This window comes from Astatotilapia calliptera, chromosome 4, assembly GCF_964374335.1.
Source record: "Astatotilapia calliptera chromosome 4, fAstCal68.1, whole genome shotgun sequence".
Lineage (NCBI taxonomy): Eukaryota > Metazoa > Chordata > Actinopteri > Cichliformes > Cichlidae > Astatotilapia > Astatotilapia calliptera.
Window position 1 is genome coordinate 9,925,213 of NC_137425.1, and position 20,053 is coordinate 9,945,265.

The 20,053-nt window shown below is 37.6% G+C and overlaps 1 protein-coding gene across 1 annotated transcript in view; it reads left to right on the forward strand.

Annotated features, from left to right (window-relative positions):
• The first annotated feature begins 966 nt into the window (after positions 1-966).
• baiap3 (BAI1 associated protein 3) overlaps positions 967-20,053 on the forward strand; it is a 53,265-nt gene continuing 34,178 nt past the window's right edge. The window contains exons 1-2 of the mRNA XM_026164500.2: positions 967-1,211; positions 11,817-11,962. Coding sequence (XP_026020285.2) covers positions 11,826-11,962 — 137 coding nt within the window. The 5' untranslated portion in view covers positions 967-1,211; positions 11,817-11,825. The remainder of the gene's footprint in view (positions 1,212-11,816; positions 11,963-20,053) is intronic.

Here is a 20,053-nt window from a genome sequence, read left to right on the forward strand (position 1 = left end):
AGTACATGAATCTCAATCTGACTGACAGCTGAACTTGCTCCCCTCTGCCGCTGAGAGGATTATTCTCGGCGACATCCCTCAGCAACAGTCAAATGATGCCTTCAGGTGAACAATGTAAACTTCCGAATTTCACTAAAGTAGCTTGGTTAGTAACAATCAGCATGAAACGGGCAGGGGACAAGACATACCTGCACTGTAAATCAGTGTTGGAAAGCGTTCATTTAAAGGACAGAAAGTAGACTAGTAATTTTACTGACTTAAGTGGAATATGACTAAAAAAGTGAGCTGGTTTGAGCTGAAATTAAAGTTGGAGACGCAAGGCTGAGATTGTTTGGACATGTGCGGGGGAAAGATAGTGGATATAAGGGGGAAGCATTTTGAAGATGGGGCTGGCAAGCAGGAGGAAAAGAGGAAGAAGTCAGAGGAAATTCATGAATATAGTGATGGAGGACGTTGGTGTGAAAGATAATAGAGGTGATGTGAAAGTAAGGAAGATTATACGCTGGGCCGAACCCTAAAGGCAGCAGCAGGAGGAGAAATAGAAGTAGAAGAAGAAAAGGGTGCTCTTGTATTCTACCCAACTTGTCATCAGAAAACAAATTCTCTGCTAAACCTACCTCACCCCTCAAAAGTTAAAAAATAAAATAAATAAAATTACTAACATAAAAATATGTAGCCTACATTTTTTAAATTTATTTTTGATTTTCACTTTAAGTCGAGGTAGCAAATGTTGGCCATGTTACACGATAAATGATTCGACTGTTTCGTTTCTATTTCCTTTGCCTTATACTTTTTTCTCCTTATCGGTTAACCCGGCCAGCCATATTACTTACTCGTGTATAAACAGTAACAATCAATCTACGCAGTACACTTTGTTTAACGATCGGTTGTCCACAAAACAGTCAACGCTTAATAGCCATACATCCGACCGTATTCAAGGGCATTGAAGTATCGCGGCACTTCCTATGGCCATATTTGGAGTGAGCATCGGTGGAGCGTGAGCACAGGAAAGCATTTCGAAGGACTAAAATGAGCTTTTGTCTGTCGTCTGTCATAAGAAAAAAAATCCAAACGTTGTTTTCACATAAGTTGACTGCGCCGCGTTCACAGAGGGAAGCAGCGTCCTGCTGCAGTGAGCTTTGATTCACAGGAACTCTGACACGCAGCAACAAAAGAACATTTGACACTGAGAAAACTGTCAGGAGACACAGGTAAGGTGTTTTTTTTATTTTGAATCATTTAACACCTTACAAAAATCCCCCTTTTAAACTAATTAACCAAAGAAATTAGAAAAAAATGCGTCACACAGCTGCAGACTCATCGTCATTTATAAGGATGTTAAATTGGCACCTGTTGATCTGCATTTCCTCTAGTTGGAAATCATTTAAAATTAGTCTTTTTAAAGGATGATAAAGTTCTGTTGACGCACTGATGATATGAAAGTAGGCTCTACTGGAATAGCACATGAAGGACGACGTGAGGATTTATGCACTGGGCAGCATTTATGGCATTTCTCGTAAAAAGATCCTGCACAATCTCTCTGCCATATGGCCAAAAGTTGCCCCCACTGATAAACATACAGATCATAAACATGGTGCTGCAAGCTTGATCAGAAGCTCGAGGAAACACTGGTATACATTTAATAATAAATATTCATTTTAGTAGAATTATGTTGGCCTTAAACTCTCACAGGTAGATATGATTGTATGGTATCATCATTAGTATTATTACTACTATGTTTTATGCATGTGGTTTTTATAATTGAGCTGAGGATATAAAGCTGTTTACTCTTCAAATTTCTATAGATACAATGCCCCACACCCATAAAACACACACACACACACACTCAGGAAGATAAAGGTAAGTTGGATTTAAACCTTTTGATTTGTTTTTGTTTTTTTACTACTTAATCATGTCAGTTCTAAAGCTTATTGAGCTTATTTGTAATGCTTACTGAGCTTTATGTATAAATCAATGTTCTGTCATAGAGATGTATGTGAAGCGCACCCTCTCTCTTTCTCTCTCTCTCTCTCTCTCTCACACACACACACACAAACACCGACTTCTCTGCTTGAAGCGTCTTTTTCCCCAGTGAAAGCCGCAGCAATAGTGAGCTGGTAATTTACCTGAGCTATTTATATTGACAATAATTACATGTACAGCAGATTAAAAGGGTAATAAAAAGGATTATATCTCATTATTCACCATCTGTATAAAACTCGAAGCGCTGGTGGTGTATGAAACAAAACAAAACAAAAACAAACAAACATAGTGATTCTCAATTTTGCAGAAATCATCTCCAGTTCATAATTCCTTGCTCTCTGTGGCCTCCCTTCAGCTATCTCCTTATGAGCCTTGCTGGTGCAGGTCATAGCCCCACTTTAGAGTCATGAGTCCATTAGACATTAATTAATCGTTACCTCTTTTTATCATACAGGGCCTCAGTGGTTATTACTCACAAACCTGTCTATGTAAAAAGCAGCTTGCGCACACTCATAGAGGCATGACAAAAGGTTATGGTAATGCTGTACAAACAGAGTATTCAGATGTTTGGTAGTACGCCATTAATTACAGCCTTTGTGAAGTGTTGCATGTCTTCAGAGAATCGTATTGTAGCTCAGTGTCTTGTAGATGCAGATTGATGTTTTTGCGTAAACTATAGAGCATTATTGCCACTGCATAATAAGTCAGTGGTTTCTATTTTTGAGAGTAGTGTTACTGCTGCTGAGCGCTTTCAGGGTGACAAAAGATGCATTGTGTGTAGTATAATAAGCAGGGATTTTCACTATTGTTTAAATTTTATATTTTGTGCATGGCTGTCAGTGGTTTTTGCTGCCTTACTGTGCTGCAGACGCCCTTTACAAAAGCTCTCTGCCGTCAATTCCTGGGATTTTCTCTGGCAATCAATTTCCAAGCCGGAGTGCCTGTCATGTGCCTTGACAACACCGACTCTGTTAGCTCCTGGGAATAGACAGCTAAATGTTCAGTGTTTTTTAGGTGAATCATAGATTAGGTGTTATCTGCAGGTGCATACAGGACAGGTCACTACGATGTAATGTCTGCACTTTTTCCCATTGATCCCACTGAAAAGATATTACAGAGAGCTGGCAGTTTAATCCATTTAGCCTTTTGTGTCCCCAAGGGCCAGCCACATAATAACATTCCAGTGACGAGGCTCTTGGATTTGACTTAAAGGTGGTTTTTAACACGGGCAACTCTGCAGAATAATCTACTTAGAGTTATGATATGATCTGAATGTGTAAGCTGCCATGCTTAAATTAAGTTTTGAGGAATATGCAGGTCAAAATAAGCACGTCTTGTTTTATTCAATTACATAAACTGCCACAAAGGGATGGTTAATTGTTCCCTTTTATTTCAGCAACTCAAGGGGAATGTAATAGCATTTCAACTATGTTGATCGAGGTGTCTCTTTAGAGCTGTTGTTAATCAACTATTGCAGAACGCGCTACACTTTTTTGAGGTTATTGATTTTTTATTCTTTCGCTGTCTTTTGGACAGAATTGAAAATATCAAATGGGACCAAGTTAAAAGTATGAACTGTAGTTATTAGCTCATGAGTCACACTGAAATATTCTCAGGACTGAGCATTAGGTGAACTAATGACTGGCACTAAATAGGCAAATGTAATGTCAGTATCAGCTTTGTATTTTGCAGCATTAAAGTGAATGCATTATAAAACCCAGGGTCTTTTTTTCAGCCCTTGCAGAATTCCATTTACCTGTATTTACCGACTCCTTTCCGCTGCTGTTACCATAGAGACTAACCATCCCTATCAGCAAGTCGCCTTTGGCTGCCGGGCTCATTGGATCTCACAGGAAAGAGACACTGGTGAGCCAGTGTTTCCCTGGCTTGATTTCGGCACCAGTGTAGTGAGAAAGGCATTTGCTTGGCTTTGACAGTGTTTCCTTGGCAGCTGGCGCCACACCAATAGTGGCACGTCGACCCATTTTGTCACTATGGGTTGACAGCCGAGACAGAGTGAAATCAGCTGGGAGAAATCCACTCCCGTAATTGAAATGAGTTCACCTGGGAGACAGCTGCTCTGCGGCGCCTGCTACCTGTCAACAGTCCACGCTTGCCAGTCTGCATGTAGTAGATATAATATGATGCCTGAGCAAGTCTTCCACTGGTGGTGCCATAGTGTGGAAGTTGAAAGAGATGCCTCGGGTATTTCAGCTGTGTGGCCTTTGTAAGATGTCATCCACAGAGCATAACTCTGTTAAATAGATGCTCTGCAATAAAGCTGTGACAAGTGGCAAGTGCACATGAATCCAGCTGGAACATAACATTTATGTTACAATTAATGCTTTTTGAATTTTTTCTAGGCTTGAATTCATTTTTTTTATTTTTGTGATATTAACTGACTGACTAAAAAAACAGTGGTTTTTTGCAATATCTGTTTTTTATACAAATCATATAAATATTTGCTTTACAAGTACAAAGTATCCCATACATACCCTCAGCATGAGCCTTTTCTTTTTCCACTGCACTGTGCTTTCTGTTCCGAATGCTTAAATCTCTGGATAACTGCAAAACTCGTCATTGTCACAGTTCCCTGTGACTTTCCTCTCACCTACAACTCACAATAAAGAACTGGAAGGACTTAACTGTTGTTTCCTGTCAAACACTGAAGAAGCAACATTTAAGCTCTTGAAAAAAGCACCCTGAAAATTAGGCCACGATTGCTTCCTTTATAAGCTACTTTTTGGCAGTCAACCAGGAAACCTAGTAAATTACAAGTGTATCATATGAATAGGAAGCAAACTAAAAATGCCTCATTTATAGCACCACTTGAATATAGTGTGGTCTTTGATTATCATGCAAAAAAAAAAGTCAATATAAGTCAAACAAATAAGTGTTAATAATTGCATTTGTAGGGGACTAGGAGTCTTAATCCTACTGATCAAACATATTTGAACATTGAGAATCTCAAAACCACGGGAAGTCATTCGATTACGAATAACTTTTCTTCTTCGACTGCTTCCTTTAGGGGTCATCGCAGTGGTTCCTCTTCCTCACCATATCCCTAGCATCACCATCTCTAAACCATATATCATAGCAGGTCTTACAGTTTACTCAAATATTGTAAAATATGAAAAAAATAATGGTGTTGTCGAGGCTGGCTGTGTGGCAGGCAGGAGTCGGATCAAAACACAGGACTCTAAAACAAGAGGTAAACTAAAACGCAGCTTTATTGCTGAACTTAAACTAACTACAAAATAATGCAGGTCAAAAACCAAGGAAACCAAAACAACAAGTCTGCTATCGGGATAAATGTCAAGGGAGGACACAACAAAGACAGAGGCAAACTGAGGGTATAAATAGACAAGAGGAGATTGGGGTAGAGTGGAAACATCTGAGAAAACACAGTTGAACTGAATCTAACAAATGAGACAAGGGGGTGCAAAAGTAGGAGGTAAAATAGGAGATAACAAACACTGGGATCAGGACTAAGACATACAAACTTGAATGAGAATTAAAAAGGGATCCCAAAGACAGCACACTGAGAAACCAGACCAACACAGGGACACGACAGAGGAGACAGAAAGGCACACAGACATACTGACAAGCCTAGGGCAGACTGGACAGGAAAGACAAGGATAGAAGGATAGAAAACAAAACTCAAAGAAAGACAAACACACAAACAAACAATATAATACTTCAAAGGACAAAATATAGAAGTTGAATGTTTCATTTCCCAAAAGAACAGAATCACAAGTCCACAACAAAAATTAGTTTTAATTAAGTGCTGGCTCGAAGTGCCCAGGACCAGGAAAGATTATGTGAGGATATTATAGTCAGGAGTTAAAATTACATTTTAAAAACATGCAATCTTTATTAGTCCTGTTGTAATTGCTGGCATGTCTATATGTACAATCACCACCACTGATTCAAAACAGCAAATTTACGCCTTACCGCTACCATTTTGGGAAACATCGAAAATTGCTAAGTGCGTCGAAGTAGAGGAAATTCCAAGAGTTTCCCTCTGTGGTGCACTGGAAACAAAACACTGATGTTATCTAGCAGAGAAGAAGTATCAACGCTTGAGTCTAACAAAGTAAAGTGTGAATTCTCCATGTGGACAACAGATGCCAGCCTCCAGGATCGATAGCATACTCTCCTTTGGCACAGTCAATGATGCAACTTCTACCCCGAGCTTCTGGCTTACTCCGAACCGGAAAGCCGACTGCATGCTGCTCTCTCTGTGCAGTTGGCCTGGTGCACCGACTGACAGTCACACACACAAATACAGTATGTTTCATTTTCTGGATTCATTTGGTGTAAGCAAATTCAATTCAACAGGCAACCTTCATCAGCACCATCCTAAAAAGACAAAAAAAATCAACATTGCCAGTAAAATGGGTGCCATCAGCTCAGAATCTCTTCCCACATACCCACCAAGCTAATTATCCTCTAACGTTGATATTGTGTCTTGTAAAAGTCAGAACAAACCCTTCCCCTGGCTCACTCTGTTTCTTTCTCGTCGATGCGCAGACACTGGCTGTCAAATATTGAAAAGGAGTCTGACTGTTTGAGGCTGTCTGACTGTCTTCTGAAACAACTTCTCCATCAATCAGACCCTCTCTCCGTTGTGTCCTTGTCATTTCTTTTTTTGAGTGTTCTGTCTCTTCTTCTTTCACTGTTTTTCGTGGCACAGACACTGTTGCAGTTGCACAAAAGCCACTCATTCATCCAGGTGGAGCTGCAATCTCAGTCCCTTTTATACAAATTTCACATCAAAATTTAAAAGCCATAAGCAGTGTCGATGGGAAGATGTGAAGGGGATTCTTGATACTCTCCTCATCAGTTACTAGACAGATACAAGCTGCGTGATTAATGAGGTTGCAATCATTGTAAAGCCTTTTGACATGAAGAGTGAAATGAAAAGTAAACACAACTATAAACTGTTTTGCTGCTGCGGTGATTACAAATGTAATGTTAGTGCTCAGAAATGTGGCAGCTAATAAGTGTGCTGTGTTCCTGTGAAAGTTTGGTAATCAACATCAGTTAAGGCTGAGCAAATAATATTCTGCTAAATCACAATTTTTCATATAATTCAAGTGAATGAATGACAGATAAGAACTGCAGAGGCCTGAAGGTATACCCCTGTGGCTGATCCAGGCACAAAAGAGGGAGGACAGGTGGTGATCAGGCAGGTAACTATTAATCACGTTTCCAGATGTCTACCTCTGAAAACCTCCTTATGACTTTTACATCCTCTAGATCAATCTTGCTGACCAAAGCTCATTTCCTGTCATGTGCTGTCTGAGGTAAACAGTTCAAAACATGGTTTGGGCTTTTAAGGAGAGGTCAAAGTGGAATGCTGCAAAGAAAAGGCGTGTGCTGAATTCATAACACAGTAAAAAAAAAAAAAAAGGTCTTAATATGGTCATTTAAGACTATTTTACTTTGTTGCTTGCCACTCTTAAAACTCCAGGAAAAACCAGTATGTTAACATCAGAGGTGGGACACACCAGCCACCACAAAATACAATGTGATCACAATATTTTGACATTTTTCAGTATGGTAAGTATTGCAATAACATATAGTGAGATTTGTAACCTTCTTCAACTGCAAATGATGTCCTCAAATTAAAAGTTTGTCAATATCTGTTTTATCAAAAAGATAAAGCTGTCTCATTTGATGACACTGTCAGCAAAACCTGCCATAAATGTTGAGTTGAGTGCCCTTAGGTTGTCCTCATTGATAAAGACTAATTCAGAATGACAGCAAAATGTTGGCAATCTGTCTGCATTTATAAATTAGATTGTGAGATATGCAAATAATTGCTATCTCTTTGAGGAGGATTGCTGTCGGTCCAAGCCTATTTAGTCACCACAAGTAGTGATCGGTACCAGGATGTAAAAAAAACCCCAAAACAATTCCATGTAATTACCATTTAGCCACCAATTTATTTATTTTTTAATTGTGACTGATGACTCCTGTCACTGAGCCATTATTAGGAGCTAGCTTTATCAAGCTAAGTGTGTCCGATGTTGGATTTATTTTGTTTGTTTGGTTGTCTTTTTGGGCCGAGTCAATTTGCTAACGTAATCTCACAATAGTGGTGTCTGAGATGAGGCTTCTTTTTCTTAGTATTTAAATTTATTTTATAAAATATAGATATTTAGTGTCCTTGTATGAAAAGAATATCACCATGCAAAATATCACAAAATGATGCTCTATTGATATTTTTCCGGTACCCCTATTATGGATCAGTAACAAATTGATATGATGTTATATTTTGCCTTTAGAAATTGGTCAGCAAGGTTGAAATTGGTTAGAGTGTGTGTGAAACTGAAGACTGGAAATAGAGTGAAAAGAGTTAACCGTTCATCTGATATCACTCTACAAAACAAGACAGGAAATGAAATACAGCAGGATAATCATCGTCTCTTGATTGTATTTTTAAATAATCACTAGAGCCTAGAATCACAATTAAAAATAAAACATGTTTAATCATCCACACCCTAACTTTAATATTAAATTGCAAGAATTTGTAGATTAAGTCCTAATAAACAGCACGTGCTTCCGACATACATAATGAAGTTCTTTGCTTGACTAAGACAAAAAAAACTGAAGCTTAAAAAAATATTTTTGTGTGCCATAGTTTTGGAGCAAACTGTGGTTATAGGCTAACCACAGCTGATTTTTGATATTCTTGATATTTTAAGCTTTATATTGTGGTTCCTTCACATATTTGTGTTATTCCTTTACATGGTGAAAATGACAGCATGTGATATTTCCATCCAGAAGAATTTGTTTGATTGTTTGGCTCTGCACGGAGCTGTGACAGCATATGATATTGTTATTAGGACATATAATTTAGTTACACTTGAAAGTCACTATGAAGCCAAAATGAGAATTCACTTTATGGCAATTGGCTTTGAGAGAGAACTACTCAGTCTCAGAGAATCGCTTAGCAACACAGTGCCAATCTCTTTCAGGATGTTGCATAGGCTCAGATTTCTAAATTCATATTTCATACTCATGACAGCCCGAGGATAGCTTTCTTTATATATGCTCAGATGCCATTTTTGAATTTGTTAAAAAAAAAACTGTCATGTTATGAAATAACTATATAAGAAATTAACTATTGGACATAATCTTGTTTAATTAAATGTATTATATGCAAACAACTCTTAGTTATTGTTTGCAAAGATAACAGTCAACCTGGTTTCATCCTGTGTAGCTCAGCTGTCCACTCATTGAATGCTTCAGTAGTGTGTGTGGCATAGCTTGATGAATGGCTCCTTAGTTCAATAAGTCTAATTAATGCTGTTACAAATGGGTCATTTACAAGTTAAAACATTCATCATCCAGAATAATTGAATGACCAAGGTCAGTTTGAGATCACTAAGTTCCTTTAGGGGATTTTGTTTTGTTTTTTACCCAGATGGAATTAATAAATAATTTTTTGTGATCCTGACTTTCTAGCCAAAAGACAGATGACAGGACTGATAGCACTTTTCCCAAAAATGAATATAAAACGACAGAAAGCAGCTGGTAGTCTTCTGAGCTCCAACCTACAGGGAATTGCCAATCTCTGATTTCTCAAAATCCACCTATCATTAGTCACCACATTCCGTAATATCTGTTTTGTGTAATGTACATAAAACAGAAGGTAAAGGCAGCCAGTACAGTTATCAGTCTGTGAGCTAAGCCAAGAAGAGCAGCTGAAGCTGCCAGCATCTTATTTACTAAGAGACGCAACACTTGCTATCAATCTTATTAATCAAATTTAAGCGACAAAACAATAACGTTAATTGCCAAGAAATGCAAAACAATCCTGTGTAAAAGTTGCAAAATCTCGAGATGTTAAAATTCCCATTCATCACACAATGCTAAATCCCCCAAAGTGCAGCTACATCATAGCCACCCATTATTTGTCTATATTTTGCTAGGAAAATTGGGAATATAATCTTTATTTATTAAGAGATTTATTGACCAATAGTGTTCCATTGTGTGTTTTTCTTTCCGTTTACTGCACTGGCAGTATGTTTGGGATTATTGTTAAGCTGAAAAATGAATATGTTGCCAATCAAATCAGGAATTGTTGGGTGGATCATGCACATACTGCTTAACATTTGAACTAAAGAGTTCAAATTTGCACTCATCCCTCCATAAGATCTCATAAGTTCTTGTGTAATTTGGCATACCTCAGAACAAATTATACTTTTGCATTAGGCACCTAGTAATAACGTGCCTAAAGGAATTAAAAATCATTTTTTTAAGTTGTCTTATTTGTCTATTTTAAGTCAACATTAAGTGGCTTAAACAAACAAACAAACAAACAAAAACAAATCAATTCTTCGAAAATGGTCAGGTATGAGAACTTGAATAATTACGTTTACATTAATATTTACTGCTTTCATGTAAACTGGTTTTGATTATGCAAGATGTTTTCCCCAGTCACTGCAGGCAGGGTTAATACATGCTAGACAGATTAGCAGCAAATTAAAAGGAAGTGAATAACACTGATTATGTTGATACAATAGTAGTTGATAAGGAGTGGGATACATAAGTATTGTATGTAAGAGAAAGTCTGCCCAGGTCTATGTGTTATATATTTGTCAAAATCATAGCTCCATGAAAATTTATGTGTGCCTGCTGAATTATTGTGACAGCCTGTGCAGACACTGACTTCTAAAATGTATAACAGGAACAAATACTTGGTTAACGTGTGTATAGCTGTCGGTGTTAGTGTCTGCAAGCGAGTACAATCCTAGTCTAGAACAAAGTGAACAGTCAGTTTGTACTTGATGTACTGGAAGCAGGAAAAAATGTGGATGACTTAGCAAAGGAGCAAATTATAACAGCAAGCAGCAGGGTCAAAGCAGCTGGTTTTGTGATATGCAGTTGTTAGTACCTAATAAGTACCTACTAATTCCCAAGAAGGACAAATGTTAAGCCCATTATAGGTTTTGGGATGGCCATAGCTCACTGACGCCTGTGAAAAGCTAAGGCTGGCTCATATTGTAGTGTGAACATGGTGTGATGATCTGGCTAAAGTTCTGCTAAGAAATCCTTGTTCCTGGCATTCATGCAGATATTACACTGCCAACTACCACTTACCTAAAATGATTGTAAACCAGATACCAGATACCAGTAAAGTGGAAACTCAGTCCAGTCCACAGATCTCTACCTCTTACTCACGTCTGGTTTCCTGACACGCTAGAAGATCAAGCGAAGTCTGCGCCTCGAGGAATCTGAACTGTTTTAGCAGTACGATGTAGAATTGCATAAAATTACATCCGCACAAAGACCAGGTCTATAATTAAGACATTCATTTCCAAATTTAGTTTCTACGTAACTCATTATTTTTTTAACATATATTTTATGGTTCTTTTAATTATAAAACATCTTTTGTGACCATTACTTTTATGCAGCCTTGTTTTTCCACTCTCTCTTTTGTTTTGCATATTTTTTTACAAAGTGCAGTGGAAAAAATAGGGTTCAATTGGCTCTGAGCAGGCCAGACATAAAGGTGAAAGATAAATTGCATACCCTGCAGCATCGGTTAGGTGCAGACAGAAATAGAACACAGCTCCTGTTGAGGAAGAGAATAATTATGTTAAAGGTGAAAGAGGGTGATTATGCAGCTGATTAAACTAAAAGAAGCCTTCAGACCAAGTGTATTTCTAGAAACAAGTAGTTTTATGAATATTGTCTTGTACCTAAAATCAAATGTATTATGACAAACCTTCCCAGAGTTGAGCCTGCAAATTACTAACTCTCAGGGGTTGCAGCGAGTTGCAGAGTCTTAACATGTGCTTCCTGTCTCCACTCTGCAGTGAAACATCATGACTACGCTGCTGGACCTAAAAAGTAGTGTGCTGAGGCAGGTGCAGAGGAGCCAGTCGCTAAGGAGCCGAAGGGAACCTCCTCCTCCGACTGCCAGCAGCCCCCTCACACACTGTCCTGATCCCTTACCTCGCAGGTGAGTCAGCCGGATGCACATACATGTACAAATAGTACCACAAACAAATAAACAAACATTCAATCATATATGTTCACCGAGAATAAGATTTCCATACCCGCATTCCACGCCACCTCTGGGGAAAAGGACTTTTGTTAGGCAGAAAGATCGACCTGGAAAGGATGTGCAGCAAATTAGGGATATTAAAATGTACCAACGAGTGAAGAGAGTGTCAAGGTGGAGTACATTGAGAAGCTCGTGAATGATGAAAATGAAAAGATGGATGGATGGATGGATGGATGGATGGATGGATGGATGGAGGAAGGTTAGTGAATCACGTGGTTAAAAAGATGGTTGGCCCAGGTAACACATCTGTGCAGGGATGGAGATGTCTAGGAGAGAGGGCAGTGAGCTTTTTATTCAGACTGTTTAACACAAAGTTGGAGAGTCAGAGGATGTTTGAGGAGTGGAGAAGAAGTGTACTGCTGTTGATTTTCAAGAACAAGGATGTGCAAAGGAATAAAATGGTTAAGTTGGTTAAATTTTGAGAATATGGGAAAGAGTTGTTAAAGATATGTTAGAAGAGTTCAGTGAGCAACAGTATGGCTTTATTCTGAGAAGGAGCACTACAAATGAAATATGTGCTTTGAGGGTGTTGATGGAAAAGTATAGAGGTCAGAAAGATTTGCGCTGTTTCTTTGTGGATCTAGAGAAAACATATAGGATAACATGAGAACATCTGTGGTGTTCTATGAGGAAGTCAGGAGTGTAGAGAAGTATTCTGTGCAGGAGATGTTTGAGGACAGCAAGGCAGTGGAGAGGTGTGTGATAGGAGTGACAGATGGGTTCATCAGGCATCGCCTCGGAGCCCCTTTTTGTTTGCAATGGTAATGGATAGGCTGACAGTTGAGCTAAGTCTCTGTGGACTGTATATTCATAGACATTGTTGTGGTCTGTCTGAGGTGGAGGTATCCTCTAGAGAGAAGACAAATGAAAGTCAGGAGATGCAAGACAGAATACCTATGTAAATGAGAGGGAGACAGGTGTTACAAGAAGCTGCAAGGAGCAGAGGTAGTGAAGGTGGATGTGTTTAAATGCTTGGTGTCGACCATATAAAGCAACTGACATTGCACTAGAGAGGAGAAGGAGAATAGAGTGAAAATTTACAAGATAGTAATTAGAGACCTGCTGTGATGAATGATCCTGGAAGAGTTGAAGATGTTAAGGTTTTCAGTGAGAGCAACCAGAACAGTCAGGATTAGAAATTGGTATATCAGAACAGGTTGAGTGTTTTGGAGGCAAGGTTAGAGAGGCAAGGTTGAGATGGTTTGGAAACACTGAATATTGAATTGCCAGAGAGGAGGAAATGATGAAGACCACAGAGAAGATTCTAGGATTTGATGAAGAAAGGCATGCAGAGTTATCAATAACGTCTATCTAATTTTGGGTTATGTTATAGCAGCCTTCAAATCTAATTATGTGTAAAAACAAAATGTTGCTAGGCAACCAGGCGTGCAGCAGTAGTAGTTTTACATTAATTCCTTTGGGGTCAAAATGACGTACCCGGCAGTTTTGGGTAAAAGTGTTCATAATTTTTTTTTATTTTGATCCCACAACCGCTAACAAGATGAAAACGTGCTTATCAGGATAGAAATGTTATGTCATAGGACAGATCACTCCAAACAACTTTGCATTGATTTGTACGAACTTTTCATTCCAAGGGGGAAGTGGGCCTTGACCATCCTTATCACAGCCCCCTCCCCTCACTAGCAGCTGAACACTTCAGCAATCGTTGAGATTCATACCACTGAACTACACTTTATGAGGAATTTAAAAGTGAGTAAAGGTCCCATTTAAAAAAGAAATGTAGCATTGTAGTATTAAAAAGTTACTGAACTACCTGATCTTTTCTTTTAAAATGTGTGATATACTCCAGCCTCCGCGCAACCCAGAATTGGTTGCATGGTTATTTTACAGCTTCTGTTTTGTTTCTCACTATGGCAGAGAGCTTGACAAATAGTTTTCTCATTTACGTAACTGAAAAAAGTGCATCTTGATTTTATTTTGTCTTTTTTTCCCCCTGTGGTATTGAAAATGGTGTCAAGGATTTTCCTGGGTATCCGTGTCAAGTTTAAACCCTAGTCCCAAAAGGTTCATTCTGTTGATCCGGACGTAATGTTTACAGTAGCAGAAACATTTAAATCCTAGTATTGTGAAACCCTAGTCTCCTGTGGATACTCAAGAGTTACTCAGCGCACAAACATGACAGGTTTTGCAAAAGCCCTAAACACCATTACCATGAGGCAAAAATAAATCTCTGCCAGATGTAGAATCAGATATATAATGCTCATGATAATCTCCCTAATGATAAGCGGAAGTCTCAAAGCTCATTTAAGGAAAAAAAATAAATGTTTTTTCCACATTTTGGCACCTGCAGTGAAAGCACAAAAGACATAGTTCAGTTGCTTTAAACTAGACCTCTCCAAAATCACAAAACACATTTAATAGATGTTGAGTTTTCCCTCATTTAACAGTTTCCTATTACAAATTGAAACACCTGTAAACAACAACTTTTAAGTAAAACCTTTACTGCACTGAAGATCCATCCACAAAGACTGTAGAGTCAGGATTTGACAAAACTCCATCACGCTTTATATCCTACTGTTAAATAATTTGCTGTTTGTGACTAACTGCAGATACTTTAGTCTTCCTCAGCTTCATCGCAGTTCTTTCTAAGTAACTACAAAACTAGCAAGAAAACTGAGACCTTATATATTTCTCTTTTGAAGGCACTGTATTCTTGAGTGTATGAAAAACATTGCCTGGTTACTGTGGCTCTGTTACTGTCATGGATATGTCTGTATAGAGTTATGAGGATCATTAACGTAAAAGTGACACATTCACATGACAAAAGCGCCGTGATGGTGACAGTCTGATGAAGCCAGTAATGTTATAGATCCTATTTCTGAAATGAGATTATGGTAGATAGAAACCTTGTGACAGGCCAGTGAATATGCTAACCTCAGAGCTTTTTTATGCAGATAGCCAACAATAGAAAACTAAATGGATAAAACCTATCTGAATCTCTGAAAGGGCACATTAATCTAAATCCAGTATTTTAGTCACCCTTTAAGCCAGTATAGACAGTGGTTGCCCTGTATTGTTCATCTTCATGCCATACACACATACATATTTATCTATACTCTGCAGTATATCCACTAGATACCTTGTGATGTTTTCTATTTTTTTCTCTCTCTTATAATGCCATTTTTAATTAATTTCTTAAATGTGTTACCATTAGCTTATGCTAGTTATGTTAGTGGAGTTTAGTTTTTTCTTCGCAACAAGTGGAATAGGAAAAAAAAAGAGTCATCTGATTTATTTCAGTCGTGTTTTGAAGCTTTATATAAAGCCAAAAGTAATCGTATGAACCTGAGGTTTCTATAGCAACCTAAACACAGGCTGCTGCCGTGATGTGAACTTATACTTGTAATAACAACCATTTCTATTTTTAACATTGAAGATAACCTCAATCGCTGCGTTGAACACTAATCGAATTTGAATTTGAAAGTGTGATGCTGAACATACAGATTATTTTTGACGCATTTTTCACATACATTTTAATTCATTGTATTTTTTAAGATAACTTAAAGAGGTTTATTGATTTAGAATTTTAATATTTTTAAGCAAAATTAATATCACATAATAGAAGCTGATTTGTGCTCTTTATTAAAGACCTGATTTATTGTCTTCATTAAGCAGTGATTCGACCTGACAGTATCGCACCTTTCTCTCATTTCCCATGCCAGCTTCTTGGTGCTGCAGCTTCCCCACTGAGTCTCAGCTGTGTGCATACCCTGAGCCCTCATCATTAGAGTCAGGCTGTTGATCTTTGTTATCCATTCAGACGCCTGCTGACCTGGATGCACTTTCACTTTAATTGAGAATTTGCAAATGAGGCCGGGTGGATTTAGGCTGCTCCATCCACGGTTGTTGACCCAGTAGTACAGTCGGCTGTCAGAGCCGAGCAGAGACCTGCACATCGGAGGTGAACTTTTTAATTCAGTAGAGCAAATTATGTTTTACCTCTATGTGAGCTGGTTTTTTTAACAATGTGGAAAAGCACAATACACTGTCAGCAATCAGCTCGACTGGCGGTACAGCATATAAACCCACCAGGGTTTATATTTAAATTTATATTTTGCTTTTTTGTTGTTGTTGTTGTTGCTTGATTACTTTGCTGTCCACTTCCACATCCGTCAAGAGAAGTAGTCTTCATATTTCACACTTGCCTTCACTGTGTTTTGAATCCCCAGCTTGCTTAATGGCTCTCACTTCTCAGTGTCACGGTATCGAGGCTCTCGTTTTTTAATAATGCAGAATAACACAGTCAATTGAGAGTGACATTAAACAGAAACCCCTAATGCAATAAAAGTCAACACCTGCTATTGCAAAGTCAGCCAAGACTAGTATATTTTTAATTTTTGCTTTACAAGTCCTTGAAACGAGCAGGACCTACCATGTTTTACTTTATTTTCCTGACTTCCTGGCTGTCTTCCCAAAACCTAGAAAATCTTAGTAAAACTTTATTTCTTTGTGTAGTAATTAAATTTTAAAAGAGCTCAGTAAAGTAGCTGAGAATCTCAGCCTTTAGCATGTCAGTCAAATAATAATACTGCACTTATTTGAGACTGCTTCCAGCATCACATGAGTAGTTGTTTTTGCATTCAAACAAGAATTTAGATCGTATTGTGGGAATAACCAACCAGGGATGGAAAGTAACAGAGTAGTTCTGTGCATGCACTATTAAAAGAGGCAGTTGTGCTTTGCACTCTGATTTGGATAAATATTGTAAAGTTGACTGTTTTACAAGCTCTGCAAAATGTAATATGGTCTCCTAAATAGGTTATTTAAACATAGGATATATATAAACATCCTAAAGTGTATTTGTTCCAAACAGCTCCACCTGTCAAGTATCAGAGGAGGATGAGCCAAAATGCAGACTCCTAGGCAGACTGAATAAAAAAAAGGAAAGCCCTTTATTTCAGCTGATACAAATCCAAAGAAAGAAAAACAGAATCCAAAACAGGCAGAAAACACATGGGGAGGAAAGCAGATGCTGTGAGGACAAAGGGTACACATACACACTGATGGTGAATTAGGAATTTAAACACAGTTGGGAAAAAATGAGACACAGGTGCACACAAAACAGGGAAACACACACAAGAATACCCATATGGAAAAGAAATAGTAAAAACCTATATGTGATTACTCATGAAAGTGGCCACTTTCATGAGTAAATCATATAAGGCTTACATGATTTTCTCATGAAAGTGGCCACTTTCTCATTACTTTCATACATTGTTTTAGTAAGTATCCAAAACATACAAGTTTCATTATATAATTTTTCAAGGGATCTTATATCTGTTTTCACTCTTATATGCTTTTCATACAAGTTTCACACAAGACAGATACAAACTTTATAAGATTTATATATATCTTTTCCATATGGGTAAGCTTGGCACAGGGGAAAGACACAGGAGGATAGACAAAAAGGAAACACAGAGGATAGGATTGTAGGATTTTGTACTACACTGTACAAAAAAAAATCCTAAAAAAACCCAGTAATATTCCAGCAGCTGGGGCGCCAAAATAATACCAGAAAATAACAGAAAATAACTTTCTCATGAAAATATGGTTATTTTCAGTAATGACAATACAGTTTGTTGCCCTAATTTTACATGGGATTTTGCCTTTTTCAAGTGCTTTAAACATTAAATTAAGAACATTTTAATGTGATTAAACAATGAAATTATCTATAAACAAGGTCAATGAATGCGGCAATATGAATAATAATACTTAATTGTACAGAAATATACAGTTAACAGTTGGTTTAAATAATAAAGGATTGCATTCATATAGCGCTTTTTGAGAACCTCAAAGCGCTTTACAATTCCACTTTATAATTCCCCTCTGGCCATCACCAGTAGGTGAAGTGTCTTGCCCAAGGACACAACGACCGAGCGTGTCCGAGCCGGGGCTCAAACCGACAACCGTCTGATTACAAGGCGAACTGCCAACTCTTGAGCCACGATCGGCCTAAATAGCAATAATACCGGTAATAATTATTATTTGATGTAAAAACAGTTTATAAGAATCACTTTATATATTTTTCCATAGCATTACATTTGAATTTAACAGTTCAATCTTTCAAATAACGGACAAATATTTGTGAAATTATGATACATTTTTGAATGTATTTTAACAATATAAATATGCATATGTACAGACAGATACATTTAAAAAACAAGAAAATTCTGTTTTATTACATTTACAGTGATTTTATGTTAATTTACATTTGAAATGTAAAATCACAGTCTATTTATGTGAATTTAATGATATTCTAGAAGAACAGTACAAAACTGTAAAATACACAGTAAAATACTTTTATATTACAATTTTTTTTTTACAGTGTATAAACAGTACTAAAATATAGCAAAAGCTGAATCTTCAAAATACTGGGGATAATTGAGAACAAAAAGCTACCAAACAAAACCCACAGACCATGACACCACACTGATCAGGATAAAATTTATATACGGTTCCCGTAGGGAATCCTTATATTACACAAGTTCCAAATAATGACCATATGTGGAAGTAGTCACAGTGAGACAAAATTTTAGGTTTCAGAAGTTAGGCTTTAAGCGTTTCTTTTAACTCTTTACACTATTGAGAGGCAATATTGTAATCATTTCAGATAGCTTAACCCACGTGTTTACATTTTTGTTTATGAGGGACAGCGATTCACAGGAAAAGTAGCTGATGGGTTGCTCCAACCTCCAGAATAATAATGATCAAGTTTCCTTGATTGGTTTCCTCAAAGTATGTTTTGCTGATCCTATTTTTGTCCTTCAGTCAAACAAATTTTTTAACTTTAAATCCTTCTCATCACATACAAGGTCTTCAATAATCAGCCTCATCTTATCTTAAAGACCTCATAGTACCATATCACCTCAATAAAACCCTATCCTCTCGGATTGCTGGCTTACATGTGGTTCCTGCGGTTTTTAAAGTAGAATCACTACTTTTTTATTTTTGCATTTTTCTAATGCCTTTCCTTTAACTGATATAAATATCAGAATGTATCTTATATCACAGTACATATTATAATTGTAATGAATGAACATGACATAGAGTGAAACATTGTTGCACAAGGATGTTTCATGAATTAAAATGAATTAAAATGTCAAATTTAATTAGCCGGTTTCTGGCATTTAGAGCATTCTGGATCAGATATTGGAACACTTTGAAAATTACTCAGTTTGTAGTTAAGCTTTAGTTTAGTTTAAAGTTCAGTTTTGGATTTGGTTTTTAGTTGTGGGAGTTGTGGAAATTATGAAAATCTAAAATACTACCAGACAGGCAACCTCTAATGCACATTTAGTTGTGTCAGTAAGCACAATGTTACAACGCTTGGTCAGCACTTGTAAGGATTGCATTGTAGTACACTGGGACTCCATTTAACTTCATTTTTCAGTGGGCAGGATAGTTCCACAGAATTAAATAGCTAGACTTTGGCCAACTGTGAGTTTTATGAGATCATGGGTTTGTTGCAGATGTGAAAAGATTTCCTGGTTAATGTTGTATACCCTCACTGGCCACTTTATTTGGTAAAACTTGCTAATACTGGGCTGGTCTCCCTTTTACCCTCAAAACATCCTTAATTTTTGGAGATAAAAGGGGTGATCTGCTCTGATACTCATCAGACCGCATCATGTTTTTCCAAAGTTCTTTTGTCCACTTTTGAATGTCAGCCTCACCTTCTTGTTCCTAGCTGATAGGAGTGACACAGTGTGGTCTTCTGCCACTATAGCCCATCTGCTTCCAGATTCAACATTATGTTTGAGTTAATATTGGCTATCCAAAGCAGACTGGCCATTCTTCTCTGAACTCTGGCATCAACAAGGCATTTTCTCTTTCACTGCAGACCAGTAGATATTTTCCCTTTTGGAGACCATTCTCTGTAAATCCTAGAGATGGTGGTGTGGGAAAAAAACACTGACAAGCCTGTCTTCAACAACAATCTTGTCACATTCAAAGTCATTTATTAAA